The 26,748-nt window shown below is 32.1% G+C and overlaps 2 protein-coding genes and 1 long non-coding RNA gene across 10 annotated transcripts in view; 2 read left to right on the top strand and 1 right to left on the bottom strand.

Annotated features, from left to right (window-relative positions):
* GckIII (Germinal centre kinase III) overlaps positions 1–11,038 on the top strand; it is a 274,408-nt gene extending 263,370 nt beyond the window's left edge. For 4 of the 6 annotated variants that reach the window (XM_080179469.1, XM_080179453.1, XM_080179460.1 and 1 more), the window contains 10 exons: positions 943–1,087; positions 1,921–2,058; positions 3,584–3,645; positions 7,637–7,831; positions 8,275–8,418; positions 8,791–8,979; positions 9,180–9,353; positions 9,525–10,010; positions 10,151–10,260; positions 10,592–10,759. In XM_080179469.1, the coding sequence (XP_080035595.1) occupies positions 943–1,087; positions 1,921–2,058; positions 3,584–3,645; positions 7,637–7,831; positions 8,275–8,418; positions 8,791–8,979; positions 9,180–9,353; positions 9,525–10,010; positions 10,151–10,260; positions 10,592–10,676 (1,728 nt within the window). In that variant the 3' untranslated portion in view covers positions 10,677–10,759. Of the gene's footprint in view, positions 1–942; positions 1,088–1,920; positions 2,059–3,583; positions 3,646–7,636; positions 7,832–8,274; positions 8,419–8,790; positions 8,980–9,179; positions 9,354–9,524; positions 10,011–10,150; positions 10,261–10,591; positions 10,760–10,874 lie in introns of those variants that run through there. The other 2 variants (XR_013884727.1, XR_013884729.1) reach the window with 2 other exon arrangements.
* A 1,114-nt stretch (positions 11,039–12,152) lies between these two features.
* Positions 12,153–12,935, top strand: LOC145334155 (uncharacterized). Its single transcript, XR_013884736.1, has 2 exons — positions 12,153–12,285; positions 12,784–12,935. It is a non-coding gene; the product is annotated as an uncharacterized LOC145334155 (long non-coding RNA).
* A 4,647-nt stretch (positions 12,936–17,582) lies between these two features.
* Positions 17,583–26,108, bottom strand: LOC145334037 (BRO1 domain-containing protein BROX-like). Of its 3 annotated transcripts, none has more exons than XR_013884689.1 (12): positions 25,860–26,108; positions 25,465–25,525; positions 24,927–24,992; positions 24,328–24,414; positions 23,026–23,137; positions 22,632–22,777; positions 22,023–22,227; positions 21,519–21,579; positions 20,864–20,979; positions 20,294–20,437; positions 19,411–19,587; positions 17,583–17,619 (listed from the first exon to the last, which is right to left on the bottom strand). XR_013884689.1 is itself a non-coding variant. In XM_080179316.1 (11 exons), the coding sequence occupies exons 1-11, from the start codon at positions 26,002–26,004 to the stop codon at positions 19,468–19,470; spliced, it is 1,263 nt and encodes a 420-aa protein (XP_080035442.1). In that variant the 5' UTR covers positions 26,005–26,108; the 3' UTR covers positions 18,964–19,467. The 3 variants fall into 3 exon arrangements, 1 of the variants encoding a protein (XP_080035442.1); XR_013884688.1 differs by lacking the exon at positions 17,583–17,619 and adding an exon at positions 18,964–19,198; XM_080179316.1 differs by lacking the exon at positions 17,583–17,619 and having other exon boundaries at positions 18,964–19,587.
* Between the last annotated feature and the right edge of the window lie 640 nt (positions 26,109–26,748).

Raw genomic sequence — 26,748 nt, forward strand, 5'->3', positions numbered from 1 at the left:
TTTTTTCTTGTAAATATTAGTGATAATGTTTTAAATGATTTTCTAATATCTAACTGCCATTGTCCTTTTCCTCCCTGAAATGATCTGAGAAATGTCCATGACTTTCATTTTTAATATATTATCCCCTGTATTGGATAATTGGTCAATTTACTGGAATCTATAGAATTGAAAGTTGGGCCCATGATAGCGCAAGTGGGACATTGCTATAAGAATTCGAGACATAAAAGAACATTACTTCTTTTAATGTAAAGTAGTATGTTAAAACATGAAACCCTTATCAATTTAAATCTTTGTGTAAGTCAATAGTTTTATTTTTTTAATTGGCAGGTAGAGTGTGTAATATACTCCCCACTAACAGAAAAATTATTGTGTCAAATTGGCTTACTTTACCATGCCATGCCTATCAGAGCATTTCGTTAGCGTGAAAAAAAAACAGGGATGACAACTAATTGATTGTCACGGCTTTTAGAAATTTGTTATGTACATTGTACATGTTTATAGGTCAAATGGCAAAGTTTTTTTCGGCGGGAGGGAGGTAATTTGTAGGTAAACTTTTCATTTCCTGTACTGAAGTAATTCATAGGTCTTTTATTGGTAAATTCGTTCATGGGGTAGTCAGCCCGCTGCAAGTTTTACTTTATTATGGAGTATCATGAAAATCTGGTGTAAGATTCAAGTAATAAGGGAGAGGTAGGTTTCTGGTAGAATCCGTAAAGGTTATATGTTATAAGTTAAAAACAGTAGTAGAACGATAAAAATTTATGTTAACTTTTTTTTTAAATTGTCTATAGTTCTTTTCATTAAGAAATACACATATTTAGTGTTGATATTATCGTTGTTCTATTATTTTTAAGCCTTAAAACACACACCTTTACGGATTTTACCAGAAACCTACCTCTCCCTTTATCCATTTCTCTTACTAATGTGTTTTGCTATGTTCAGGCTGCTAATGTTTTATTGAGCGACATGGGTGATGTTAAACTGGCCGACTTCGGTGTGGCCGGACAACTGACAAATACAACCAGTAAACGGAATACCTTTGTCGGCACACCCTTCTGGATGGCGCCAGAAGTTATTAAACAATCAGGTATGATTTAGAGTATTTATGTATTATATTTCACTGTTCTTTTTTTCAAAAACTGATAACACTGCTCTTACGTTGATAAGATTGTGTATGTGAAAAAAGGCTTAATACTTTTCTGTTACTAATGTGTATATAAAATATAGCATCCTTTTTCCTTAAAACTTTATCACAAGTTTTATGCAAGGCTCGGCAGCCGCAAAGTTTAAAGATGTCTCGCCGTTGATTGTTAAAAATTGCAGCAATGGCTCCGAATATAGGGTAAAAGGCGGCTTTTTTACTTGCGACTCACTGCTGAGCTAAAAGTAATAAAAGTCTGTTGATTTTTTTTGCGAGCGGCTTTGGTTGATTTTAGGTATCTTTATACTGATGCGTCTGAAGAGCCCTTTTTTATTTGTGTACTTTTCTTTCCAATATTAATATTTACTTTTCCTTATTCAAAATTTATTCTTAAAAATTTTCTAAAGTTTTAATCCCCAAAGATGATTTTGGAAATAAAAATTTTGTCAAGATTAGAAGTACAAAAAACATTCTCGTTTCATATGAAGAGGAACAAAGGGTATAGTAGCTTTCACAATATTCCGTAAAATTGTGAACAAGCGTCCAGTCAAATGCGCTTATTAAGTCTAACTGTTTATGATGTTGACCAAACGCATATTTAAAAACAGACTGACCTAATACGCGCATTTGACTGGAAGCTTACTCACAATTTTACGGAATATTGTGAAAGCTACGATTCCCTTTTTTCTAATTTTGTCTAAAATAATAAATAAAACGGAAGCCATGCTAAAAAATACTGATTTAATTTTTTTAACTTAATGTAATTTTTATTATTTCAGCTTACGACGCAAAGGCAGACGTGTGGAGCCTGGGAATAACCGCCATAGAATTGGCGAAGGGGGAGCCCCCCAACTCAGACCTTCACCCCATGAGAGTTCTTTTTCTTATCCCCAAAAATAACCCCCCACAATTAACAGGTATGTTAAAAAAAGTTATTTTCTAAACTGTCGAAAAAAAAGCAACATGGCTGTAGATTGATAAAAAAAACTTCACTGTCCTCTCCCTCCCTCTTAATAAAGAAAAGGTTTCTAAAAAGAAGTTAACATATTTTGTTATTTTGTAGTGTTTAAGTTATAGCAGCTCCTATACCAAACAAAATCTAAACATCTTTTTCTGCTTAAGAGAGCAAATCAGAAAAATACGTAATACGTAATATTGTAAAGCTAAAAATAGATGAAAATGTTATTTTTTCAATAGCAAGTCATAAGGAAAAATTAATCTTCCCACGTATGTGAAAATATGCCTGTGCAAATCGTAAAAATAAAGAAAAGTTGATCTACTATTGTGCTGTCCCTCCTTGATGAATATTAAATAATACTTACTACTAGAGAAATCTGTAATCCTCTGTTATTAAGAATATAATATTGATGATAACAACTCTTTTTATTAGTTTTCTGCGTATTTACCAGGGAGGGAGGGGTCATGGGGCTGTTTATTGCATTAGTAGTCCTCATAGTTTAATATTAGTTGGCTTAACAACTTTGTATTGTGGTTGGTTGATTCATTAAGGCGAGTGTTCTAACGTTTCAACCACTTATTGTAATTTATAGAAGTGGTAATTTTGTTTATCATCCCTGGAATTTACTTTCTCAATAATTTTAGAAACTCTACAAATTGTTTTATAAGACGTTCAGTCTATTGATTGAAAAAAATAAAACATCAGAAAGAAAAGGAATAATATAAGAGGCATGATATAAAAATTAGGAGAGTAAATAAAGTAGACTTGAAAGGGTTATCCAATAAGCTTGTTATTAATGGAGTTAATCATCCTTGTTATTGCCATTTTTAAAAGCGAAGCTTTTCTATAATTAGGGTCGGTCCGTCCGTCCGTCCGTTCATTACCAGAATGTCCGTACGTCCATTTTAAACATGTTGATTTTTTATGTGTTCTAATTATTCGTTTGATCTGATTTGTTGTATATTGATTCCTGGGACAACAAAGAACAATATTATAAGCGAAGCAACTCTATAATCAAGTCCTAAAAATGTAAGTAAGTCCATAAACATTATCCTGTATCAAGCAGTTTTTCAACAAATTTACTTACAATTTTGCTTTTATTCTTATACTTTTATATTCTGACTATTCAGTTCAGACACTATACAATGTTAATGTCCGTTTGTCCTACCGTTTTAGTGCTTCGCTTTTGTGGATGTTGTCATCCTTTTTTTGTAGCAAACTAATTATCTTTTCCGTAAAATTTTGTTGTTATATCTGAAGTCTAGGAACTCATTTTCGTCTCCTTCAAATCCTTTCTTCAAATTCTGAGTACCAATTTTACTGGAAATTTTGAAAACTTTTTTTTTCTTTCTCTTAAAAATATATTTTTAAAACGTTTCCAATATGACGTCAAATTCGATTTATTTCCACTTGATTAAAACTTGTTCTGAGATGTACTAAAAACATGTATAGCATTAAAATTAATTTTATTTTTTTTGTTTCAGGCAACTTCTCTAGAAATTTTAAAGAATTTGTTGAAACCTGTCTAAACAAAGATCCAGAAAACGTAAGTATTTTTGTTATAAATTTAGTAAGTAATTGATAACTTAACCATATATCATTCACATAGATTTCAAATGCTATCTTGGTGAGTTCTTAAAAATCTACCAATTGATGTTTTTTATCCTTGGCTTCTAAACCATTATAATATTTAAGTTGAATATGTTCGACTAGGAGAGATATTAATATTCAAGAAAAAGCTAAATTTAACCTTTCCTTCAATAAAAAAAACACTTTTATAAGTGTCATGTTTTTTTTTGCATAGTAATTTACTAGAAGAGCATAAATGGTAATTTTGAAATCTAGAATAAACAAAACGTTTTTCTTTATAATAAATATCCCTTCCTTGTAACTAGCCCCATAACATGTTGAATTTTAACCATGACTTTAGAAAAATATGTAAACAAATATTAAGATATCTTTTAAATAACATTTCAATTTCTCAAGAATCCTAAAGAGGCAATTTTTGTTTCTTTTTTAAAATTCATACCTATGTATTATTACGAAATGGGTTGAATATTAGCTGTTTTTTATTACAAGGATCAAAACATAAATTGGACAGAAAGAAAATAAAAGTTATTTTTCAAAATTCGAACGTCATTTTTGATACCTAGCGTTTCTATGGTTTTATTTTGTACCATATTATTACAAAAATCGATAGTACATTTTTAAAATTCCAAGTTGCTACCATCAGTGCTATTTGTTTTAAACGGACGTAAACACTAAAGATAAAAGCTCCGCATTTAAAAATAACACATCCATGAGATAGGATGATATACAAATTGTGTAAAGAAAAAAGCAATCTCATTGTTGACCCTTGAAACAATTTTATAATTGTATTTCTAACCTCTCTTATTGAGGGCCTGAGAATTATGACCTTCATGTAAAGTAAACTATTCGCAAATTTTTTTTCACATTCTAAATCCGAATTAGATTTTTTCCGCTGGACAAAACCAGTTCTGAATTGAATTGAATGGATATATTATTACTTGGATCTTGCACAAAATTTTTATGTTCTCTAATAAAGTGACATACGCAGCGGGCTGAAATAACATTATCCCCCTCCACCCGTTTATCCCATCCCCTCCCTTCCTATCGGCTGAACGAACTGACCAATGAATGAGTTTCATGTTAGCAAACTAAATTGACGAAATTTTGTTAATCCCTTTTTTTAACAGAGAAACTCATTCTATTTTCTTTTCTCATCCGTGGATAACTGTCTGTAAAATAGAACATTAGATACGATAATTACATATCCTTGTATAAAAGTAACTATCTTTGTGTACCAAAGAATCGCTGAACCGATATAGTTCTCCTTTACATTGAAGAGGGAAGTTTAAATAATTATCTATGAGTTAAAGTACCGCTATCCTCCTAGGAAAGAAATTACTCCACCTCCCCCACCCAAAAAAAAAAAATTCTTATTAATACTAAAATGGATTGTTGAGGGTCGACTTGCCTCCCCCCCCCCCCCTCCCCATGCTTTCTAGATAGTACAAAATGCTTACAAATACACATATCCTACAATCTACATATCTGATGAACAATTTTACCATGTAAAGATTAGAATTATACAACTACGTTCTTATTTTTGTGTTAAAACAAGTCGCACATACTTGTAGTGTAATAAACCTATATTCATATTTATTTACATACCAGAGTTTATTAGTATCAAAGCTTCTCTATAATATACGTATGTATATACGTCCTACTGATTAAGCTAAGATATTAACTAACAGCTATGCAAGCAGCAAAGATACCCTATAATTTAAAATTACTAAACAACTAAATGTTTTCTGCATTTTTTTCTGTTTTTTAAATATGGCTGCGCTACTAATGAAAACAATTGTCCTTATTATCATGAATGTGCTTCTCTGTGTTATCTCTTATTATTGAGGAAGTCACGTGTTTTTAGTTTTATTATTTTATTTATATAGTTTCATAGGTGGAGCCATTAAGGTAACGTTCATTTATGCCTTTGGAAAGATTTAAATATTTGTCAAAAGATATTCTTTGTATTATATTTTTTGTTAGCACAGATATAGGGAAGTTTTTAAGATATTAAACTTATACAATCCTTGCCAAAATAAAACCTTCCAAAAACCAAATTTAATTTCATAGAGGGGTGGGGGGTCGAGTATAGGGGTGGTAAAGGGGTAGCCATGGTAGCCCCCGCGTGTCAGAAAAATGCATTTCTCATTTTCTTTCAGAGTTTAAAAAAACTTCTGTCTTAATTTTTCCCCATTGGATTTTGTGCAAATGTCAAGAGAGGGAGAAAAAATGTGTAAAAGGTTGAATTAAATGTCTAAACGTCGACAGGTTCTAATTTTTGGAAAAGTAATTTGTTTACTCCTTAAAAACATAGAGGTAGTCATTCGTAAAATTGAGAATTGTTGAAGTCTACCCATTATTTAAAAAGTTTATATGTTATCTTTTAAGTTGTGTATCAAAAGTTCTCAAACTAAATGGTAATTAAGCAATGTATAACTCTCTGAAGAAAAACATTATTATTATTAAAAATGAGTTCCAAGAAAGGTTAACATTTGAATAAATATTTGGGGTGAAATTTACATTGACCCCCCCCCCCCCACGCCCTCATCAGGCTAAGGATCACAGGGGGTCACGTGAGGTCTAGTTGAAATAGTAATTAAGAGAAGGTTTCTAGTGAGTAATTTCTTAGACAATAATCTTTGTTATGGCTTCATAATAACTAGCTATATTCATAACGGGTGAGCCACAAAAATTTTAGTTTGATACTTTGTTTTTAGTTTTAGACTTACTAGCGGCTACCATCTAGGGGCTCTGTATTTGAAGGGGTAGAAACGTGCTAGAAAAAGAGTTTAAAACCATACATAGACTCAAGTCCGAAAATAAAATAGCTTAAAACCATTACAGGATCTACATATGTGAATCTTACTTAAAATAGATAACCCAAACAGTTGAGAAGTTATTGAGATCTTGTACTCCGACAAAATTTACAATACATTATGAATTAACCCATTTGAATTATAAAATGTTCAAAGCAGACTTGTCACTTAAAATAAAATAGCCTAAAACCATTACAGGATCTATGTAAATCTTACCTAAAACAGATAACCCAATCAGTGGAGAAGTTATTGATATCTTGTACTCCGACAAAATTTACAATACATTATGAATTAACCCTTTTGAATTATAAAATGTTCAAAGCAGACTTGTCACTTGTGCTAGAAAACTGTGTTTTTTTTAATTGGAACATTTTAAAAATATTGTAAGATTGGTTTAATTACAAGTGCCCTATTATTGCTACGCTAATTTTCTTTTAAAAAATTAAATGTCTATTCTTTTTCTAGCATCAATTTATGTAATTTATGGGACACCCTTTAAAACAGAACACACACAAAATATAATTGCTCAATACTCGCTTACAACCAAAACTCAAGGTTTTAGTAAACCTTTAAGGATTTTTACAAGGATTTGGGAATATTACTTAAATTTGAATATCTAGGTAGTATTGATTTGATTGATTTAAATTACAAAGCCTTCAATTTGTTCACATTATGTACTCCTAATAAATTATATATATACTAGCGGCTTCGCCCCTAGCCTCTAGGGGCTTTGCCCCAAGAGGTAATTAAAAAAAATGTAGTACATGTGGTGCTGCACCAAAAAAATTGATGGGGAATTTTTTTATTTTTCTGTGTTTGGGGGTGTCCCACCCCCCAAGAAAATAGCCTAAAACCACCACAGGACCAGTAGGTATATTCCCTGAAGAGTAGAATCCAATCGGTTCAGTGGTTACCGAGATCTTAAGGGACGGACAGACATCAAGCTACTTTGTATTATAGATAATTTATCTATGCATTGTCCCTACTAGTATAGGTACAATTCTAATTCTACATATTAAATCTATAATTTCCCAGATCATAACCTATGAGGTATACGAGATTCTCTTCAGCATTATTGTATTAAAGTTTAATGTTTGTCTATAAAAATTAATGAAATTATAAATATTCCAGAGGCCAACGGCACGCGAGCTGATGAAGCATCCTTTCATCCGGAAGGCCAAGAAGAACTCCTACCTCATGGACCTCATTGACCGCCACAGAAAGTGGAAGATGACCCGTGGCGAGGAGAGCGAGAGCGACTCTGACGGCGAGAGTGGCGGTGAAACCACAGAGGACCCTGACACAGATTGGATTATGACTGTTAAGGTACAACATTTGGTAGTTATAGCATCGTTGGTAAGAACGTTTGTTCGAATCTTGGCCAACACACGTCTGAACTAAAAACTTGCTACTGATAGCAAAGATTATAAAATGAGACAAAATATAAGATCATGTTGTGTCATTTTTTTGGGGGTAGCGAAACTACTCCATAAATTCAAATCAGTCTGAAATATTTTGGTTTCTATCTAAGATACGCAGCTAAAAATTTTTGTGAAGATTCTCTATATCAATTTGTTTAATTTTTGATAGAGAGGCCAGGTTATCTATATATATCTACAATAACTTTTTCTAACTAGAGAAAGTTTTTAGTATTGAATCTACTACATACTACGTTACAGTATTTTTAGTGGATTTTTGTGGAGGGATTAAAATAAAATTTATTCTCATGTTCAAAAAAATAATTAAAATGATTAAAATTTATTTTTCAGGGCAATCCTCTGGATAATCCTAACAACATGAGCCTGATAGAGAGTATGACCGCTAGCGGGCACCTGGATTCTCCAGCAGTCCAAGCTCCGCCTAGTTATGAAAGCCTTGGCTACTCGGAACCTGTTAATAGTGTCTTTAATAAGGTATTATGTTTCACCATGCAAAAATCTTGCTGTCTTTTTTTTTTATAATTATTGTTTTAATTCATTTGAAGTAGGTAGTACCTATTTATATTAGTTTTTATGGAAAACATATCTTTATATATTTTAATTTTTTTATATTTTTAAAAGAAAAACGGCGTTTCTCTTTATGATAATGACTTAACCCCCCTTCCCCTTTTAATTTTTGAAAGAAATTGATAATTTAGGGGGGAGGGGTTAGGTTAGGTTATGTTGGTTAATGTGTAGCTCTCCACCTCTATCCCTCTTATTAGTGGAGGTTTAGGTTTTCAACAGACTCTTTGTAGGAAAATATCAGAAAGTGTTTTCAAAATAAATGGATTTTAATTTTTTTAGATGAACGGTATGGCTGTGAGTAGCGAGGGTATATCACGCGAGGGGAAGAGTCCACCTAAAGAGCACCCGACCACCACCACCACCACCATAACAACAACAAACCAACAGACCAGGGGTTCTACAACTACACCAACAACCAGAGGTTCTAGTCCTAGCAAAGAGGTCAGAGGTGCCAGTCCAAATAAAGAGGTAGAAATATTATTTTTCAAAGATACTGGGTTAGGGAAATTGAAGAAATATGGGGAGGTGATAAAAAAAAGTATTCCTCCTATCCATGAAAAAGGATTAAAATGCATTACAAATAACAAAATAAAATAAAATAAATCTATCTAGAACTCATGCATTAATAAGCATAGAACACAAATAAATTTAATTACTATGTTTGATAGGTGCGCGGAGTGAGTCCTAGCAAAGAGGTGCGCGCCCTAAGTCCGAGTAGAGATGTGCGAGCACTGAGTCCAACAAGAGAGAATCGTATGAGCAGTAGCGCAGCTAGTAACAACCATCATAAGGATATTCCTGTCCCATATAGCATTTCAAATTCTAAAAGTGAATCGTCCATAGTAAGTATTTTATATCATTCTTAAATGTTGATTTCAAGAATAACAAACTTTTATGAAATACCTAAAAAAAGTTTGACATATATTATGTACATAATAGTTAGAATTGATAATAATTGTGAGACGATCAATAAATCAAGCGTTGATAAATTTTTAATCTTGTCATTTATTCAGGTAAACTCTGTTGAAAAGCGTCGTGAGTCCCGCAACCTTGATGATGGGCACCACAGGTCTTCCAACACCTCCTCCCGGAGCAGCCACCACCAGGACAACCAACCGACCACAACAGACAACCACACGACCGCCGCTGCGAGCACCAAGCAGAGAAACGGCGGCGAGCACCACAGCAGTAGCAGTGGCGGTCATCATGGCGGCCACGAAAGGCGGTCACGTGACGAGGGGGACAACAAAGAGGCGCGGCGCCGCAGCGGGGCGCACCAGGAGACTGAGGAGAGAAGGAGGAGCGGCGGGGCCACAGCGGAGGAGGAGAGAAAGAGGAAGGAGGAGAAGCGAAGAAGTGCTTTCAGGGACAAGTCACCAACCAAAGAGGCGAAGGGAAAAGAAAGGAAGGAGAAAAGGAAGGGGGAAGAGGTGACGAGACGGGGAGAAGAGAGAAGGCCATCCATTTTGAATACAACAGTCAATCCTTTACTTTCAGAGGTATCCCTCCAATTTATAATTATTTTCAGATAAATTTTCTTAACATTTGTTAAAAAAAGATTTAAACGACAAAGTAAAAGTAAGTAAATACTTACCTAAAATCTTCTCTTTCTTATCTCATTTTATTATTCTATTTTCAGTTACAACGACGCCATAACTCTTACCGGGAAGGTCGACATTCGGACGCGGTTGAAGAACTTAAAAATGCTTTTGATGCGGCTGAAAGATCCTCGCCAGGAATTACAAATAGGTAAACTATACACATTTTATATTAAAACTTTTGTAAGTAAAAGGATGTTTGTATGTTACTTAAGATCTCGCTAACCGTTAGACCAAGATGTTTATTTGTTATCCTTAACAGAGAAGCTTTTAAAGGAAAGTATTATAACTATTTTGGGGGAGGATACCTCTTCCCTACCATGATAAATCACCCCTGGAATAATACTCCCTGTCCGAAAATTTTCCTTTTCTTTTAATGTAAAAATAGAAGTTTGTTTTGAGCTTCGTTTTTACCTTTGTTGCCATCCTTGTCATATGACATATGTCATTATAGAAAATGATAACACTTTCATTAATTTCAGATTGGTTGAAGAAATTTTACGAAAATTACAGCCCAACCTTTCCGAGTCTCGCGTGGACGCTGCTATGGACAATCTTAACAGATAAACAGACCAACGGACAATCATATTTATATAAAAGCAAGGATGAGAAAACGGCACTTTAAGAAAAACTTTTCCATTAAATAGTAATATAAGCAATTTAAAACTTTGAAAAAACTAATAATTTTTTGCTTCTTGTTGTACAATAGCCAAACTAAATTTTTATTTACAAACCTTTTTTGCTGACAGAAAAGTTTTTCTTAAGGTTCCATATCCTAGTCCCTGTATAACACATACCAGCTCTAGTAATACAATTATCATTATCAATAACAAGGCTCAAGTGTAGTTCACCCCAACACACAGCGTTGGGAGTCAATTATACTTGAGCTCAATATACATATATTATACACAAATAATATTATTCAGAAACATTTGCGGTAGATTTAATGATTATACCTTCAGTATCAAATAGGAATTCAAATAAATATATATTAAAACCAGTGCAGTTAACAGTTTTTGCTGTTTTGATTTGGCCATGTAATTTTCGGGAAAATTGGTTTAAAAGTTTAGGATTTAAATCCATTTAAATCTTGTATTGCTGCTATTTATCAACTTTCCAAGAAATAAATACAACATGACAAAATTCAAATTGATTTAGATTCCTCTCTTTCTTTTACTTAAAGTGTTAATTTAAAAAACATCTACTTAATACTTTTCCCAAAATAAGTTAAAAATTAAATAAAAATCAACTAGAATTATAAATGTACTATGTATAAGCGAATAATGATTAAAAAAAGGATCGTGTGATAAAAAAATATTTATTATAATTGTAAAGTGATTAAAAAATTGATATAAAGTATTTTTATAGCTATACACAGAAACCACTTTTATTGGGATTCAAAAATGTAGTAAAACAAGGATGACAACATCCATAAAAGCGAAGCACTGAAACGGTAGGACAAACGGACATTAACACTTGTATAGTATCTGAACTGAATAATCATAATATAAATGTATAAGAGTCAAAGCAAAATTGTAAGTAAATTTGTTAAAAAACTGCTTGATACAGGATAATGTTTATGGACATACTTACATTTTTAGGACTTGATTATAGAGTTGCTTCGCTTATAATATTGTTCTTTTTTGTCCCAGGAATCAATATACCAAAAATCAGATCAAACTGATAATTAGATCACATAAAAATTTGTTGTTAAAAAAGTAGAAAAATCAACATGTTTAAAATGGACATACGGACATTCTGGTAATGATTATAGAGTTGCTACGCTTTCTAAATCGTACCAAACTACTACAGGAATCATCATGCAAAGTTTGAATTCGATAGGACAATTCTAACATGCCTAAATTAACGAATAAAAGCTATCTATCTCGGACGGACGGACGGACGGACGGACCGACCCTAATTATAGAAAAGCTTCGCTTTTAAAAATGACAATTATATAAAATTGTCACTATATGTATGTACTGTACGTACACTTTAATGTATATTAAAATTGTTATACCTAAATTATTTTCATTATTAAATGAAAATACTACAAGGTACAAGTCAGCTTGATTAAATTATTTATTGTGATCCCAAAATACAATTGTTATTACAAGTATTCTTGCTAAAATTAGTTGTTATATTTTTTTCTGTTTTTATCTTTCATTTGAGTCAGGTGTGTCAGTTTTTAATATTTTAAATAATGTAAATTAAATTTTTTATATTAAGAATTATAACTTTTATTGACACCTTGACTGAGCTATATTATTATTATTATATAATGTTTTTAAAAAAATGTATTTCCTTTAAAATCAAAACATTCCGAATATTTCTCAGAGAATTTATTTTAAGTCACAATCAGATTATTTAATAGAATAATTTTGAAATTGTTTTAAATTAGTAAACTTAATAAAAGTGATTAATTAAGCTCCAAAACTGATCTCCAAAAACGTGTCAATGCCTTTTTGTCCCCTAAAGACTTTTTAAGGCATGATATAGCCATTTTTGCATATTAACAGTTTTATTAAAATTTTATCCTCATCCTTAAATTTAAAGTTTTATTATAAACTTAAGAAGAAAAAGAAGTACGCTATAATAAATAATTCCCATATATGAAATTTAATTTTAGATAAAGTTTCATACAAAGGAATAATTTATTACTTGTGTACTAAAGGATTACAATAATATAATTATGACCCTGGAATTTTGTTTGTTTTTAATTATCGTGATTATTATTATTATTAAAATTATTATGGAATAATTATTAATTATATCCTTTGTTTATTAGTTGAGAAATCTGCAGTGAAATATATTTATATGCAATAATTTTTATTTCATTTTAAGAATATACGTGGATATTATGACAGGGGAAAATCGTCTATTTAGTACTTGGATATTATGACAGGGGACTAATTGACTATTTAGGTTGCTAACATGGCCATCCAGTATGAGAGAAGGGGGTGAAGAGGGTGGATAGGGGGAATCGTTATTTTAGCCCGCTGCGAATTTTTAATTCTTTACAGAACATGAATCCAAGTATTAATATAATGTAGGCTCTCTGTCAAATAATTTTTAGTTTCGAAACTATTCCATAATTTACTATGACTGTCCTGCTGTCTATAACACTATGGGAGTAATGAGATTTACTAAGACCTCTGTACACAATCCACATCCCCATCTTAACGGAGAATATTAAAGTAAATAATAATAATGGCAGTCAAACTATGTATATAAAAGCCGATTTCATATGTATTAAGGCGTAAGAGAATCTCTTTCGGAAACTGAGTATGGAAGAACGAAAGGGAGGTTATGAATCTTCCAGCAGTTATGCTATACATTTTTGGAAGAATAAATTAGGTTTCTGTTCACTATAGGTAGCTAAATGATAAAAAAATCTAGATGAGCTATCTGTTGAAATGGTATCAAATGCTTTTTTAGGTCCAATGTGTAATTAAAACAGGATAACATCATCCTTAAAGGAGAAGCTCTAAAACGGTAGGAAAAAGAACATGAACACTTGCAGAATAAAATTATTAATAATGTCTAAACAAAGTTGTTTGTAAATTTATCGCGAAACTGGTTAAATACAGGATACTCCTTAGGGACATACCTACACTTTAAGGACGTTTATAGTGATGCATCGATTTTAACATTGCACTACTATTTGTAATCTTTATTACAAAAATCTTAATAAAAAGAAAATTAAATCAAAAGTTCAAAATAAAAGTGTTTTACTTTATACTTTCTGATAACAATTTTATTCAAAGTTACTACGCTTTATAAATCATATCTAACAGTTAGGGGGAAAAACGTTACAAGTTTGTAATTGATGAAGTATTATATTGTTCCTTTATTTACAATTGTAGACATCCGTTACGGACCACAATAATTTCGAAGGTGCTTTGACTTTTGTGTCAGAACCTAAATTGGGACATAGTGCATTTCATTACCCTAGGTTAGGTAACTTCATTTCACTTTTCAAAAAAATCTAAAATGCAGCGGTTTTTGAGAAAATTAGATTTGAAAATTTCAAGTTAGATTTTTATCCCCTAGGAGTTATCGCATAATCATGACAAGAAAAGCAAAGATTATTTATTTAAAATTTTGAACATCTTTGCTTTTATAAAGTTCTTCATAAAACCACTCCTGAAGGGAGTTAATTAATGGCCATTTTTATCAGTTGCTTTGCTAAGGTCACGGAAATTCAGCCTTAAATAAATCATATAAAGAGATGTTTTATGAAAGACTTTCTAAAAGCAAAGTTGTTCAAAATTTTAAATAAACAATCTTTGCTTTTCTTGTCATGATTATGCAATATCTCCTAGAGAATGAAAATTTAACTTGAAATTTTCAAATCTAATTTTCTCAAAAACTGCTGCATTTCAGATTTTATTGAAAAGTGAAATGAAGTTACCTAACCTAGGGTAATGAAATGCACTATGTCCCAATTTAGGTTCTGACACTAAAGTAAAAGCACCTTTGAAATCATTGTGGGACGGTCCGACCATAATTATGGAAGCTTTGCCTTTAAAAATCACGGCAAAAAAACTGTATTGTTTTAGTGGACAGGAAAAATTACTTGAATCTTTTTCAAAGTATTTGATTTTACAGCTACGCTACCGTGACTTATAAATAGGTTTTTCCCTTTTGTAAATTAACAAACTTCTTTTAACAATTTATGTGGGAGATAATAAGTTATTAAAAATTTTCGCTCGCTCAACTTTGAATTCATTCGGTGCTGTGTTAATGTTAATAGATAAAGGAATGGATAAATACAAAATACAAAAAAAACAGAGGTAAGGAATGATTTAGGTATAAGCTTTGTAATAGGTCATAAATTAATGTCAGATCCATAAATAATATGGCCTGATTATTAAGAGATATAAGTTTTCCGGAATTGTAATGTAGGGAGTAGATTTGAAATCTGCATCAAATTTTAAGGATTTTTTATTAAATTCGTTTTTTGTATAATTCTTTATCTAAAAGCGGAAATACAAATTAAGTTAATTAATTTTGGCATCTGTGATTGGTGGATTTAAAAAATCTGCGCTCTGATTGGATGTCGTACATCATTCAACCAATTAGAGCGCAGGTAGTTTAAAATCCACCTATCCTATTGGTCAAAATTAAATAACTTAAAATGTATTTTCGCTTTTAGATAAAGAATTTTACAAAAAACGAATTTTATAAAAAATCCTTAAAATTTGATGCAGATTTCAAATCTACTCCCTACATGAAAATTCCGGAAAACTTATATCTCTTACTGATTATGGCATATGTCCTTCTTTTATCCAGCCTAGGGAACAGAGCCTAACGTAAGACAAATTATCAATAGTAACTAATGTTGGCAATCCGAATCCGGAATCCGCTCAATTTTTAGCCAATTTTGGAATCCGGAATTAGGGTTGGGCCGGATATTTTTTTGCCGACGCCGGATATCCGGCAAATATCCGGTTATCCGGCCAAATTACTACATATTAAAGTATCAAAAAGGATATAGTCCCTTTCGTGGCAACGCACCTTAAGGGGCGATTCGTTGTATTTTTAAAATTGCTTTTAATAGGTTATTTTAGGTTAGGTTATATTTGGTTAGGTGATTGCCCCGCAGGGTTAGGCAATTGGCCCCGCAAGGTTAGAGTACCCCGCAAGAGGCTAGAAATAGGAGGAAAGCTACTGTGAAAATACGAATAATCGCTCCTTAAGGGGCGTTGCCACGAAATGGACTATAACCGCAAAAAAAAATTCTTCATAAACTGGTGTTTTATATTATACTGCTTATAGGGATATTAGAAGGTACATGAAAGTGCAGAAAATAACTTAAAAAAACGACGAAACCGGCAACTTCGTTTTCTTTCCATGATTCTAATCAACTATTACTACCCTCAATCTGTAATATCAACCCCTAATGGTTGGAGGATTGGCGGGGAGGTGGCGTTGAATGCCTGCCCTCCCCCCCCCCCCTTGTTTTTTTTATATCCTATTTTCTGTGTATAAAAGGTAATGGGCTATAACTGAGTGACTTTCGAAATATGGATATGACACATAACTGAGAGTTGAAATTTTTTTACTAACTCCTTCCTGGCGGGCACAGGATGCCAGCAAATCTGGCAAGGTCATTCAGGTAAAAAGTAAAAATATTTTTTTACTTAAACAAAGCATTATATGTTATCTAATACTAAAATATCCTATAGTCGTACATCCTCATATGTAATATAGATGTTCAAGTCGATTTCAGGTTCCAGGTATAATCCTGCAAGCCCTGAACCTCCAGGTCTCCAGAAATCTTTAAACGGTTCCTGTGACCGCAAATTTTTACTTGAAGATTTCAAATTTTAAACTTAGGCTTTTTTATATATCTTCATGACATATTACAATTTCATAAAACCCGTTGCCGTTTACCTGCCAACCGTCGGTTTGCGGCTGGCAGCTACCAAGTACTGCTGCCACCGCCAAAATTTATGTTTTGAGATTTCTAATATAATATTTACATAAAGATAAATATATTCAGAAAAAATTGTTCTTCTAGCTTCAATAAAAAGAAAATTACAACCATTTATGATTTTAAAAAAAAACAGAGAGTTTTGTTGTAAAATATAAAAGATTATATTGCCGGATATCCGGCCCAACCCTATCCGGAATCTGTTTTTTAATAGCGGATTCGGATTCTTAATTGGTAAAATTGGTTCTATTCTCGGAAGTGAATTATAGAGAACACCAAGAACATAAATTTTTAGGACATATGTAGCACTTAAATTTTTTAATTTTTAAAAAAAGCCTTTAAAAATATTGCTAGAATCCGGAGTCCGCCAAAAATAAGAATCCGGAATCCGCCTTTTTTTTGGACGGATTCTTGAAAGAATCCGAATCCGGTAAAAAAATTTGACGGATTGCCATCCCTGATAGTAACATAAATAAATTGATGCTGTGATACTTTCCGTCAACGTTCCTATCGAGCTCTAAACCCCCAAACAAACAACTAGAAATCTCTTGATGAGTGCCCTTATCGCCCAGCCAATAAACTATATAAACAAATTTAACTGTAAATGACTATCTATTCCAAAATTTTCTTATTACATAAATATCACAAATAATCAAGATTACTAATACAAATTCATTTTAAGATTATATTATAAAATATTTTAGTTTTACAAGGATTATAATAAAATCATTAGCTTTAAAGCTCTTGCATGTAAGATTTTTTTGGTGGTTAAATGTTTTGTTATAAAAAAAAGAAATTAAATACATATTTTATTTAAAGAAATATTTTAGATTAGGGTCGTTTTCAGAGAGGGAGAGGTCAGTAGAGAATTATTAATCTAAAACTCTTTATCCAACAAATAATTATTGACTACCAAAGTCAGAATTCTACACATAATAATAAATGAAAGATAGATATATCATTCATTTTCTTATCCCTGTTTTTTTTTACACAAAATTATTTACAATAGGATTAGGTAGGTATGTTGACTAAATTCATACATTTACACAATAAGTAATAAATATCGAAAAACTAAAAGGACATTTTTAAAAGCGAAGCTTTTCTATAATTAGGGTCGGTCCGTACGTCCGTCCGTCCGAGATAGATAGCTTTTATTCGTTAATTTAGGCAGGTTAGAATTGTCCTATCGATTTCAAACTTTGCATGATGATTCCTGTAGTAGTTAGGTACGAGTTAGAAAGCGTAGCAACTCTATAATAATTACCAGAATGTCTGTACGTCCATTTTAAACATGTTGATTTTTCTACTTTATTAAAAACAAATTTTTATGTGATCTAATTTTCCGTTTGATCTGATTTTTTGTATATTGATTCCTGGGACAACAAAGAACAATAGTATAAACGAAGCAACTCTATAATCAAGTCCTAAAAATGTAAGTATGTCCATAAACATTATCCTGTATCAAGCAGTTTTTCAACAAATTTACTTACAATTTTGCTTCGACTCATTCGATACTTTTATATTCTGATTATTTAGTTTCAGACACTTTACAAATGTTAATGTCCGTTTGTCCTTCCGTTTCAGTGCTTTGCTTTTATGGATGTTGTCATCCTTGTTTTATTCTATCTTCTAATCTAATTCTTAAGAATTTGACAAGAATAAGAAAATAAAAACCACAGGCTTAACTCGTTTTTGACTGACCCTATGTTTTCAAATTCGTATTCGTGGACAACTGTAAAAAAAACGATTGATAAAAAAGTGTCTAATACATTTAATAACCTCCAAGAACGATAAAATTATATCCAGTATGGCTTCGAAACCGATTAACATCCGCTGGATCAAAACCGGTTCTAAGCCATACTGTATATCTTAGGGATCTTTCAGTATTAGGGTCTTTATCGTAATATGACACAAAAATATTGATTTGGAATTTAGATTGTGATTTAAAAATAGTATATAAAGAAAATAAAACGATATTAAAATAAAATAATACGATACCCAAAATTTTAAGTCTGACAAACATTTTCTAAATAAAACAATGAACTAAAATACAATACATTTTATAATTACTATTAGATTTGTTACCTAATAGTTGTTTATTGAATCGTATTATAAACAGCTTTCCGTGTATTATATTAAAAAATATTAATGAAGGCTAACAAAACCTGTATGTAAACCTGACGATTTTTAATATATTCGTGGAAAATTGTCTGTAATACGATACTATACATGATTTTTCAGTGTGGCTGAGAACTGGTTCTAATCCAGCGGTTATTAATCGGATTCTAAGCCATACTGGAAAAAGTGTTGTTAATACAAACATAATAAAATAATAATAAACATTATTTGATCAGACAGGTGAAGGGAACTAGAGTGTATTAGATAAATGAGGAATGAAATTAGGGGGGGGGGGGGTACTCCGGAACCAAAAGTCTAGTTTCTACAAAAAGAATCGCGACCACCAGAAACCGCTGAGGTTTCTGTTACTAAAGATCAGCCGTAGATAAAATATAGTACAGGAAATTGTTTTTGTCTTAGACGGTTGTGGACCTGCTGCTCCCACCGACAGTCAAACTTTACATATTTAATGCGGCAACGATTTTTTCATATTACCTAAATTCAAAACTACTTCCGAAGTAAGCTCCCCTTCCTAAAGTATATATACAATACATTATACATATGAGAAAAAAATATATATGGCGTGGATTTATAAGTTTTATTGCACCCTCCACATAGTGCACTCAAATCGGGGACACGGACAGAAATACATTTTTCCAATTAAATATCTTTATCTTAAAATAATTTACAAGGCATTTGATAGGGTTCAAAATTTTTAGTTAAACGATAAACCATAATACATACCTGTCCTTTATTTGATCTCAAACAAAATACCTAATAAAAAAAACACGTGAAAATTTCTTAAGAGATGATACAGCCGCTCTCTGTGTTGTGTTTGATCTCGTTGTCTGGTATGGGTACCTCGTTCACAGGCTTCACCTCTGTCTCCTCCTTCTTCTCCGTCTTGCTCTTCTTCTTATCCTTCAAATATAAAATAGTTGTAGTAAAGCATCACGTTATTGGATAACATGATAGTTTATGGGCCTAATTCCAGTTCAAGTTATAGATGACATAACAAAATATAATAATTTAACTGGTATCTGCTACCTTTGGATGTTTAGGGCCTTTAAGAACTCACCCGTGAGACTAAAATAGCACAGAAGTGGAATTTTTTTACGATAAATGTGGAAACAAGGCTTAACTGACAAATGAATAGATAATACCTAGCGAACTGATATTGTTGTTTTCACGCGTATGACACCTGTCATAATATACAGCTACGGTTTATGCCTTTACCTCTGACAAGTGTATTGTCTATCAAGAACAGTAAACTCTTATACAGTTCGGTTGCTTATTTTAAGTATAGATATATAAACCGATTTGGTACTACTGAACGTGTGCAAGGTCAGGTGTTCATTACAGAATCACCTAGCCCTGTTTAGTTCATGCTACAAGTTACATAAAAAGACATAGGTTAGTGTATGAATGCAGGGAAAAGTGAATGTGATTCTGAAATACAATTCTAAGTGAAAATTTCCCCTCAACCCCCTTCTCTTTTTTCTCCCCTTCTTATCCACTTCCCTTTCAGTTACATAAAAAAAGTTTTACTCCAACAAAATATTTAATTTTCGACAATTTCAAATGGAATAAATTGACTGAATAGCAGCCCCTGGTATGAATTACTAACCTCTTTTCCAATCTTGGACTCGTCAAATGCAGCATATGCCATAGGAGTCCAGAGTGGGGAAACTGAGGGTATCTCAAATGGCTCCGGGGACACGAGACCATGGGTCTTCTCATTCATTTCAAGATCTACAGGGTCATAGGGAACCTAAAATCAGATTCTATTATAACAGAGGTAGGATGTCTGGACGTCTGTCTATGCCAAACAATATTACTAATCGTTAATTAATTGTTTTTTATACGTTGAAAAAGGGGTAATGACTAATTGAATGATAGGTTTAATTTTGATTGCTTAATTTTAAATACAGGCGTTAAGGTGTGAGCATAGAGGGGGTCAAATAAGGGAAAGATAGTGTTAATAAAATATCATCAATTTTTTCATTAAGGTAAAGTTTCCGATATTATCCAAAACATTGATATTGTTAAACTCAAAGGTAAAAAATCAGTATTGAAAAAACATTTAGAAAATCTTCTAATTGAGAAACACTGAAAAAAAAAATCCTTTAATAATGATAATCTTTTTAGTGCCCGTGTAAAAATGCTCTAGGTAAACTGATGTTCAATTTTGTTAAACCTTATGATGATAAATGAATCCATTTTCTCTCTCACACTTCTCTAGAGTTCTGTTGAGAATTGGTAGAAGCCGAGTAAAGAACTGATGCTTCTCTGGTTTAGCTTGAGTTCCTTTGCCTAGGTAACAGTAAAAGTTTTATGTAAGCGATTGAATATAAAGTGATATTCGTGAAGTAAGTTTAGATAATAACAATTTTGACAGCCTTGGGGTAGAGGATGGATAAAGAAACTCGGTCTAGTCGCATTTTTATATAATTAAAAAAGAATTCTTTAAAAAAAGCTGTAAGAGGGGTTCTTACTTTTGTTAGGGGAATACAAATAAAATTACGTATGCCACATGTTTAGCATGATCTAATTTTTTACAACTGTATAACCACTTATGGGGTCCCCCATCTCATTGTTTCTCTATTGAAAACAATTTCAGCATGGTATTATACAATACAAATAGTTATTTTGTTATGATGCTACTTTTTGACAGGCAGGCAAAATAATTGTATTGTTTTTTTTTCTTTGGAATTTTCAGTTATATCGACTGTAAACAACAACTGTAATAGGAATGAATAAGATCGCTGATTTGAGTTGTTTTGGGGTTTTAATTCTTTGAATTAATTTAGTTGTTGGTTTGGGCTGCGTGGAATATTAAGTTGCATAATTACCCTTAGTTTTAGCATATTCTACAGCAAGCTCCTTGGCTGAGGTATACACCTTCTTGGATTCCTAAAAAAGCAAAATACAAATTAATTCCAGAATCTTAATAAAGACAAGAGTTGTTATTATAATATCAATCATTTGGTGCTTTCTCTTTTAACTCTTTTAAAAATAGGTAATTCCAAGATCAAAAGTAAGATTTTGATACCTATATTTTCCTATTTAAATAGAACTACTTGTTTATAGGAAGCTATATAATATATAAAATATGTATTTTTCTACAACGTTACCTAGGTACTAAATGTACAAAAAAACACCATTTTTTACTGGATTTCTGTAAATAGGAACATCCTCTATTTAAGAGGCAATGATAATAAGATAATTGCAATACCCAATGAACCTAGATATCCAGCTTAAGAGGTAAATGTAGAAAAAAGATTTATAAATACACCAAGCAACTAACTCAAATTTTTTTCTGTTATGATTATTTAACACCCTTCTTTCTTTCTAACCTGTAGTGATCTTATAGCATCTCCACATTTATCCTCCGCCAAAAGTGCCTCGCCCTGATAATTATATGCATAGGCGGAGTAAAACTTCGCCTTCAGGCCAAAATATGATCTCCAGTGACCGAATATTTTGACATCCAGGGTGCTAAGGCTTTCATATGCGGTAGTGAACATTCTACAGGTTTCTGTAGCCAATGATGAGATCAATCTAAAACAGAAATTAAAATAGACATTGAACATAAAATATTAACAACAACGAATTAAGAAAATTTTGAAAATAGCGCTCAACTTATTTTCATTAGATTTCAATGCATTTTTTTATACACAAAAAAATCAAATTAAGGACACCTGTCATAGTAAAGAAAAAAGAATAAAATAATACCAATAACACATTGTTGTTGGAGTATAAAGGGCAAAGTTTATTTTATGCTAGGCGATATTTGGTTGAAAAATATAAGATCACAATAAAAGATCTGCAGAGCTAACACCTTAAGCAATATTTTTTCTTAATGAAAGTCATCCTTTTCTGCATTTCTGTAAAGATGTATTTTTGAATATGTTCCTGACATTTTTAAATACTACACAAGAATGTATCTCGGACTTTTTCCTTACTTGGGGTTGTGTTTGAGTTCAATAGCTCTGGCAATAGTGACCTCCTGAGCTTCTGCTGTACATTGGTTCAGATATGCTGTCACAACCCGTCCATCAAGATCTCCGCCATCCACAGCCTTCTCGTCTAGCTGGGCCAGCAATGTGTCCTAAATAGAAAGATGGAAAATTAAATGGAAAAAAATTAACAAGTCTAATTCTTAGTTCTTGTGAATAAAGTTTACAGAACAGAAAAAAAATGAGAAGAATTATTTACTTACTGATAAACTATCAAGTATTAACTGAGATGCTCATTTTAAAAAGTAAAATTCAGTTTCAGGATCTTTTTTTTCTTAATTATTAATAATTCTCAATTGGTCAATCTTTTCTGTGTCGCCACAGTTAAAATAAATTGGACCTGTACAGATTTAATGAGTCCTGCAGCTCTTCTTAGACTCGTGTGAACTTCCTTTGCATCATCCATGGCTATGTCAGGCTTAACTGCCACCAGAACTGCATGTCTCATGTACCTGAGAAGTCAGTGATGAGTAACTGAAAAACTCATGAATCAAATGTAATAAGAAAAGATGTAGGAACAACTTTAATATTTAAGGGGGGGGGGGGGGGGTTAATGCAACCATCTCGTAATCAGTGAGCAAATGGCACATAGAATTCGAATTTTGATCTGGAATTTTGCATGAGTAATCCTTAGTAGGTCTATTTTCCCTAAATTGAACAAAAAGTTGGAAAAGTAACAGCTAACGGCTGGCGGCTCAGCAGTTTAGCCATTTTTAAAACTATTTTCAAGGGAAATCATCACGAAACCTATCTCAACATAATACTCTATGCTGCTCCAAAACATTTTCAAACGGTTCTAGCCGCTAGTTGCTGGTACTAGAAATCTAAAAATATTTTTTTTTGTATCATTTCACACGATTTAAAGCAAAAATATGTTTCGAAAAGTTGATTCCTACATAATTTATGGCAGATTTGCCCTAAAAATAGCCAAAAAACGGATAAACGGCTGAGCCGTTAGCCGTTACTTTTTCAACTTTTTGTTCGATTTAGGGAAAATAGACCTACCAAGGATTACTCATGCAAAATTTCAGATCGAAATTCGAATTGTAAGTGCCATTTGCTCACTGATTACGAGATGGTTGCATTAAAACCCCCCCCCCTTATTATTATTAATATCATAATTGATAGGGTTTTTAGGGCCGGATTCGGATTCTTACAAAAATCCAAACCAAAAAATAGCGAATTAATCCGTAGCTTACGGATTCTTTTTTTTTGCGGATTTTCGGATTGCGGATTCTAGCAATATTTTTAAAGGTCTTTCTATAAATAAAACTATAGTGGCCATCTTTAACCTTTACTTAACTTAAACTGTGAAAAGCTACTGTGAAATAAAATACAAAAAACTTTGGATGCTACCCACCATTTCACTTGTAGTTAAGACAATAAAATACTTTATGGTTTTTGTTTGCCAAATTTTGAATAAACGTTTTAAATAACTGCTCCAAAAGTCATAAAAATTAACAATCCAAATACGCAATTGGAATTGCGGATTCAGATTCTGGGTCAAAAAAATTGGGCGGATTGCCAACCCTAATTTTTTATATTCGATTTTTTCTCTGCAGATGACACCCTTTAATTTAAAAAAATAATAATAAACTTGTTGGTTTTACAAGATTACTTTCAATTAAGTGATTATTCTTACCAGAAAGCTACGTTCATGACAATACTAGCAACCTCAAAAACTGCATCTTCTCGTACTATTACTCCCTCTATAATACTATCACTCCATCTAGAAAAACAATACATTTAGTATATTAGGGAGATGATCAGTGATTTTTTTAATTTAAATTTTAAAATCTACTTTTCCAGGCTAATGGTATAAATCAATTTCCTTCAATTTTGTATTTAATTAAATAAGTTTTAAAATTAGCTTGTAAATAAATATATAACTATTATAATGATGCTATAAACTTGACAGTCGACTTACTTAAATGTTTTGAGAGGGGAAATTGTGTACTTTGCTCTGATTGTGTGATTTAATGCATGGTAGTAAAATGTAGGTACTATGTATCAATTGAAGTTCAAATACTGTTTTTTTTAATCAAAGAAGATTTCGTGTAAAGTTATAAAAAATCTAACACATCTAAGAATTACTTGGCTAAACTTACAAGCTTTAATAAGTTTGATATCAATATATAGCAACCGCACCCACTAAAATGATTTCAAAATTTCTCCTCTTCTCTTACTCGGATGGACGAACGAACGGACCGGAACTACTTATAGAGTAGCTTGCACTACTACCTATATGTCAGAGCATTCTTCAACTTGCTTGCTGCATCTACATCCTGGGGTTGCAGTAACAGACCCCTAAATTAAAAATAGAACATAGTTTTTAATTCTTGATATTTTATAAACTACCTATATCGTAAAAGTTATAAGTTAAGGAACATTGATCATGGGGGAAAACTAACAAGAAAAAAAATTTCACTTTGTTAATCTACTCGTTTGACTCCCTTTAAGAAAGTAAACATAAAGAATAAAACATAAAAGCATTTGTCTGAAATTTGAAAGATAAAGTTTTAATAGTTATTTCTCGCATCGTATTATAAACGGCTTTCCGCGGATATAGAAAGTACAATTATGATATTAAAACTAGTTTTTTTAGCCCCGAGGTGCCGAAGGCACCGGCTAAAAAAAACTGGTTTGAATCTTATGATTGTACATTTTTATATTCGTACGTAGAAAGCTGGATATAATACGATGCTAGACATAGTTTTTCGTATGGATGAGAACCGGTTCCAATCCACCGGATTCGAATGAATACGAGAAAATACTTTACCTGGCCAGTGAAAGATAAAGTCTGAGTGCTGTGCTAATTTGATCATGAGTATGATGCGGGTCTGATCAAACAAATTATCCATTAAATAAAAACTATGTAAAAATGTATACTTTTTAAACTTTGCGTGAAATAATATCTTTACACAGTATGGTTTTAAATGTACAAATACAAAAGGAAAGAAACAGTTTATACGTCCAATTTTACCTAAAGACCTTAAATATGAACACACTTAATTGATAGAAATACAAACGGGTACTAAAAGAATGTACCAAAAGAGCAAAACCAACTCATAAAATTTCATTCTAAACGCATTTGTATTACTATTTTATGTAACCTAGAGCAAAATTTAATGTACATACCTATAGAATCAAAATTAGAAATAATGGATAAATTTCCTGGTAAAAGTTCCAAAACTCTGGCCCTACTCTGACGTAGGTCCCCTAAAATTTTCAAAGCCTCTGGATCGTGCGAAAACATTTTTATTTCAAATTTTTGAAGGGCCGTGGCCTTCAGCGGGTTTCTGTGAAACCAATAAGACATTTTTTCTGTGGTTTTATTCCTGTAACGTTTAGATAATTTACTTTTGAACTCTTGTTTTTTTTTATCTCTTGTTGTGAGTCAGAAAAAGATTTGTTTACAAAAATATTTCTGCGCGCAGTGAATGCCGCGGACTTATTCCTTATCCCAAAATAATTGTAATCACGAAACCTTTTCATTTATTGTAAAAATTCCATGGATGCAATGGAGATAAATTGATGTAAAATACCAGTAATGATGCACAAAATTAACTTTTTTAGATTTACATTATTAGTCGAAAAGTTTTGATGCTACTTATTTAGAACCAACCAATCAAATTCAAATAAAGTATTCAAATTTTTAGCCAACGAATACACTGAAGTGGTTATAAAACTTTGACAAAACTATGTAACCTGGCCCCGGCGCTCGCTCCCCTAGTCTGCCTAGCCGCGGGTGCTCAACCTAACCTAATTGTAAAAAAGAGCCGCTGCTCGGTTTCATGTTTTCAAAATTGAAAAAAAAATCTTAGAGGATATACGCCTACTCTTTTTGTTTGCAACTTTTTTATTTATCCCCTTACATTGTTATAATCAAAAGTGCCAAAAGTAGCCATTATTCAGCTAAAATTTTTTTGTAGAGCTAATTACTCTGCTGATATTTAAGATACAAAGATAATTTTTGAGTGAATATGTTTTACTAATGTGAATCTACTTTTAACCCTTACAAATCGGACCCCAATTCCCACCTTAAAAGATCGGGTGGGAGGGG

The sequence above is a fragment of the Acartia tonsa genome, chromosome 2, assembly GCF_053477335.1.
Source record: "Acartia tonsa isolate MP-2025a chromosome 2, ASM5347733v1, whole genome shotgun sequence".
NCBI lineage: Eukaryota > Metazoa > Arthropoda > Copepoda > Calanoida > Acartiidae > Acartia > Acartia tonsa.

Bases quoted from the DNA above. Each gene is read 5' to 3' on its own strand.
- LOC145334037 (XM_080179316.1), bottom strand. From the start codon at position 26,004: ATGTCTTATTGGTTTCACAGAAACCCGCTGAAGGCCACGGCCCTTCAA. The intron at 24,415-24,926 runs GTAGTAGTGCAA...TTGTTTTTCTAG, and splicing joins AAGAATGCTCTGACATATAG to ATGGAGTGATAGTATTATAG. The intron at 22,778-23,025 runs GTCCAATTTATT...CTTTCTATTTAG, and splicing joins GACTCATTAAATCTGTACAG to GACACATTGCTGGCCCAGCT.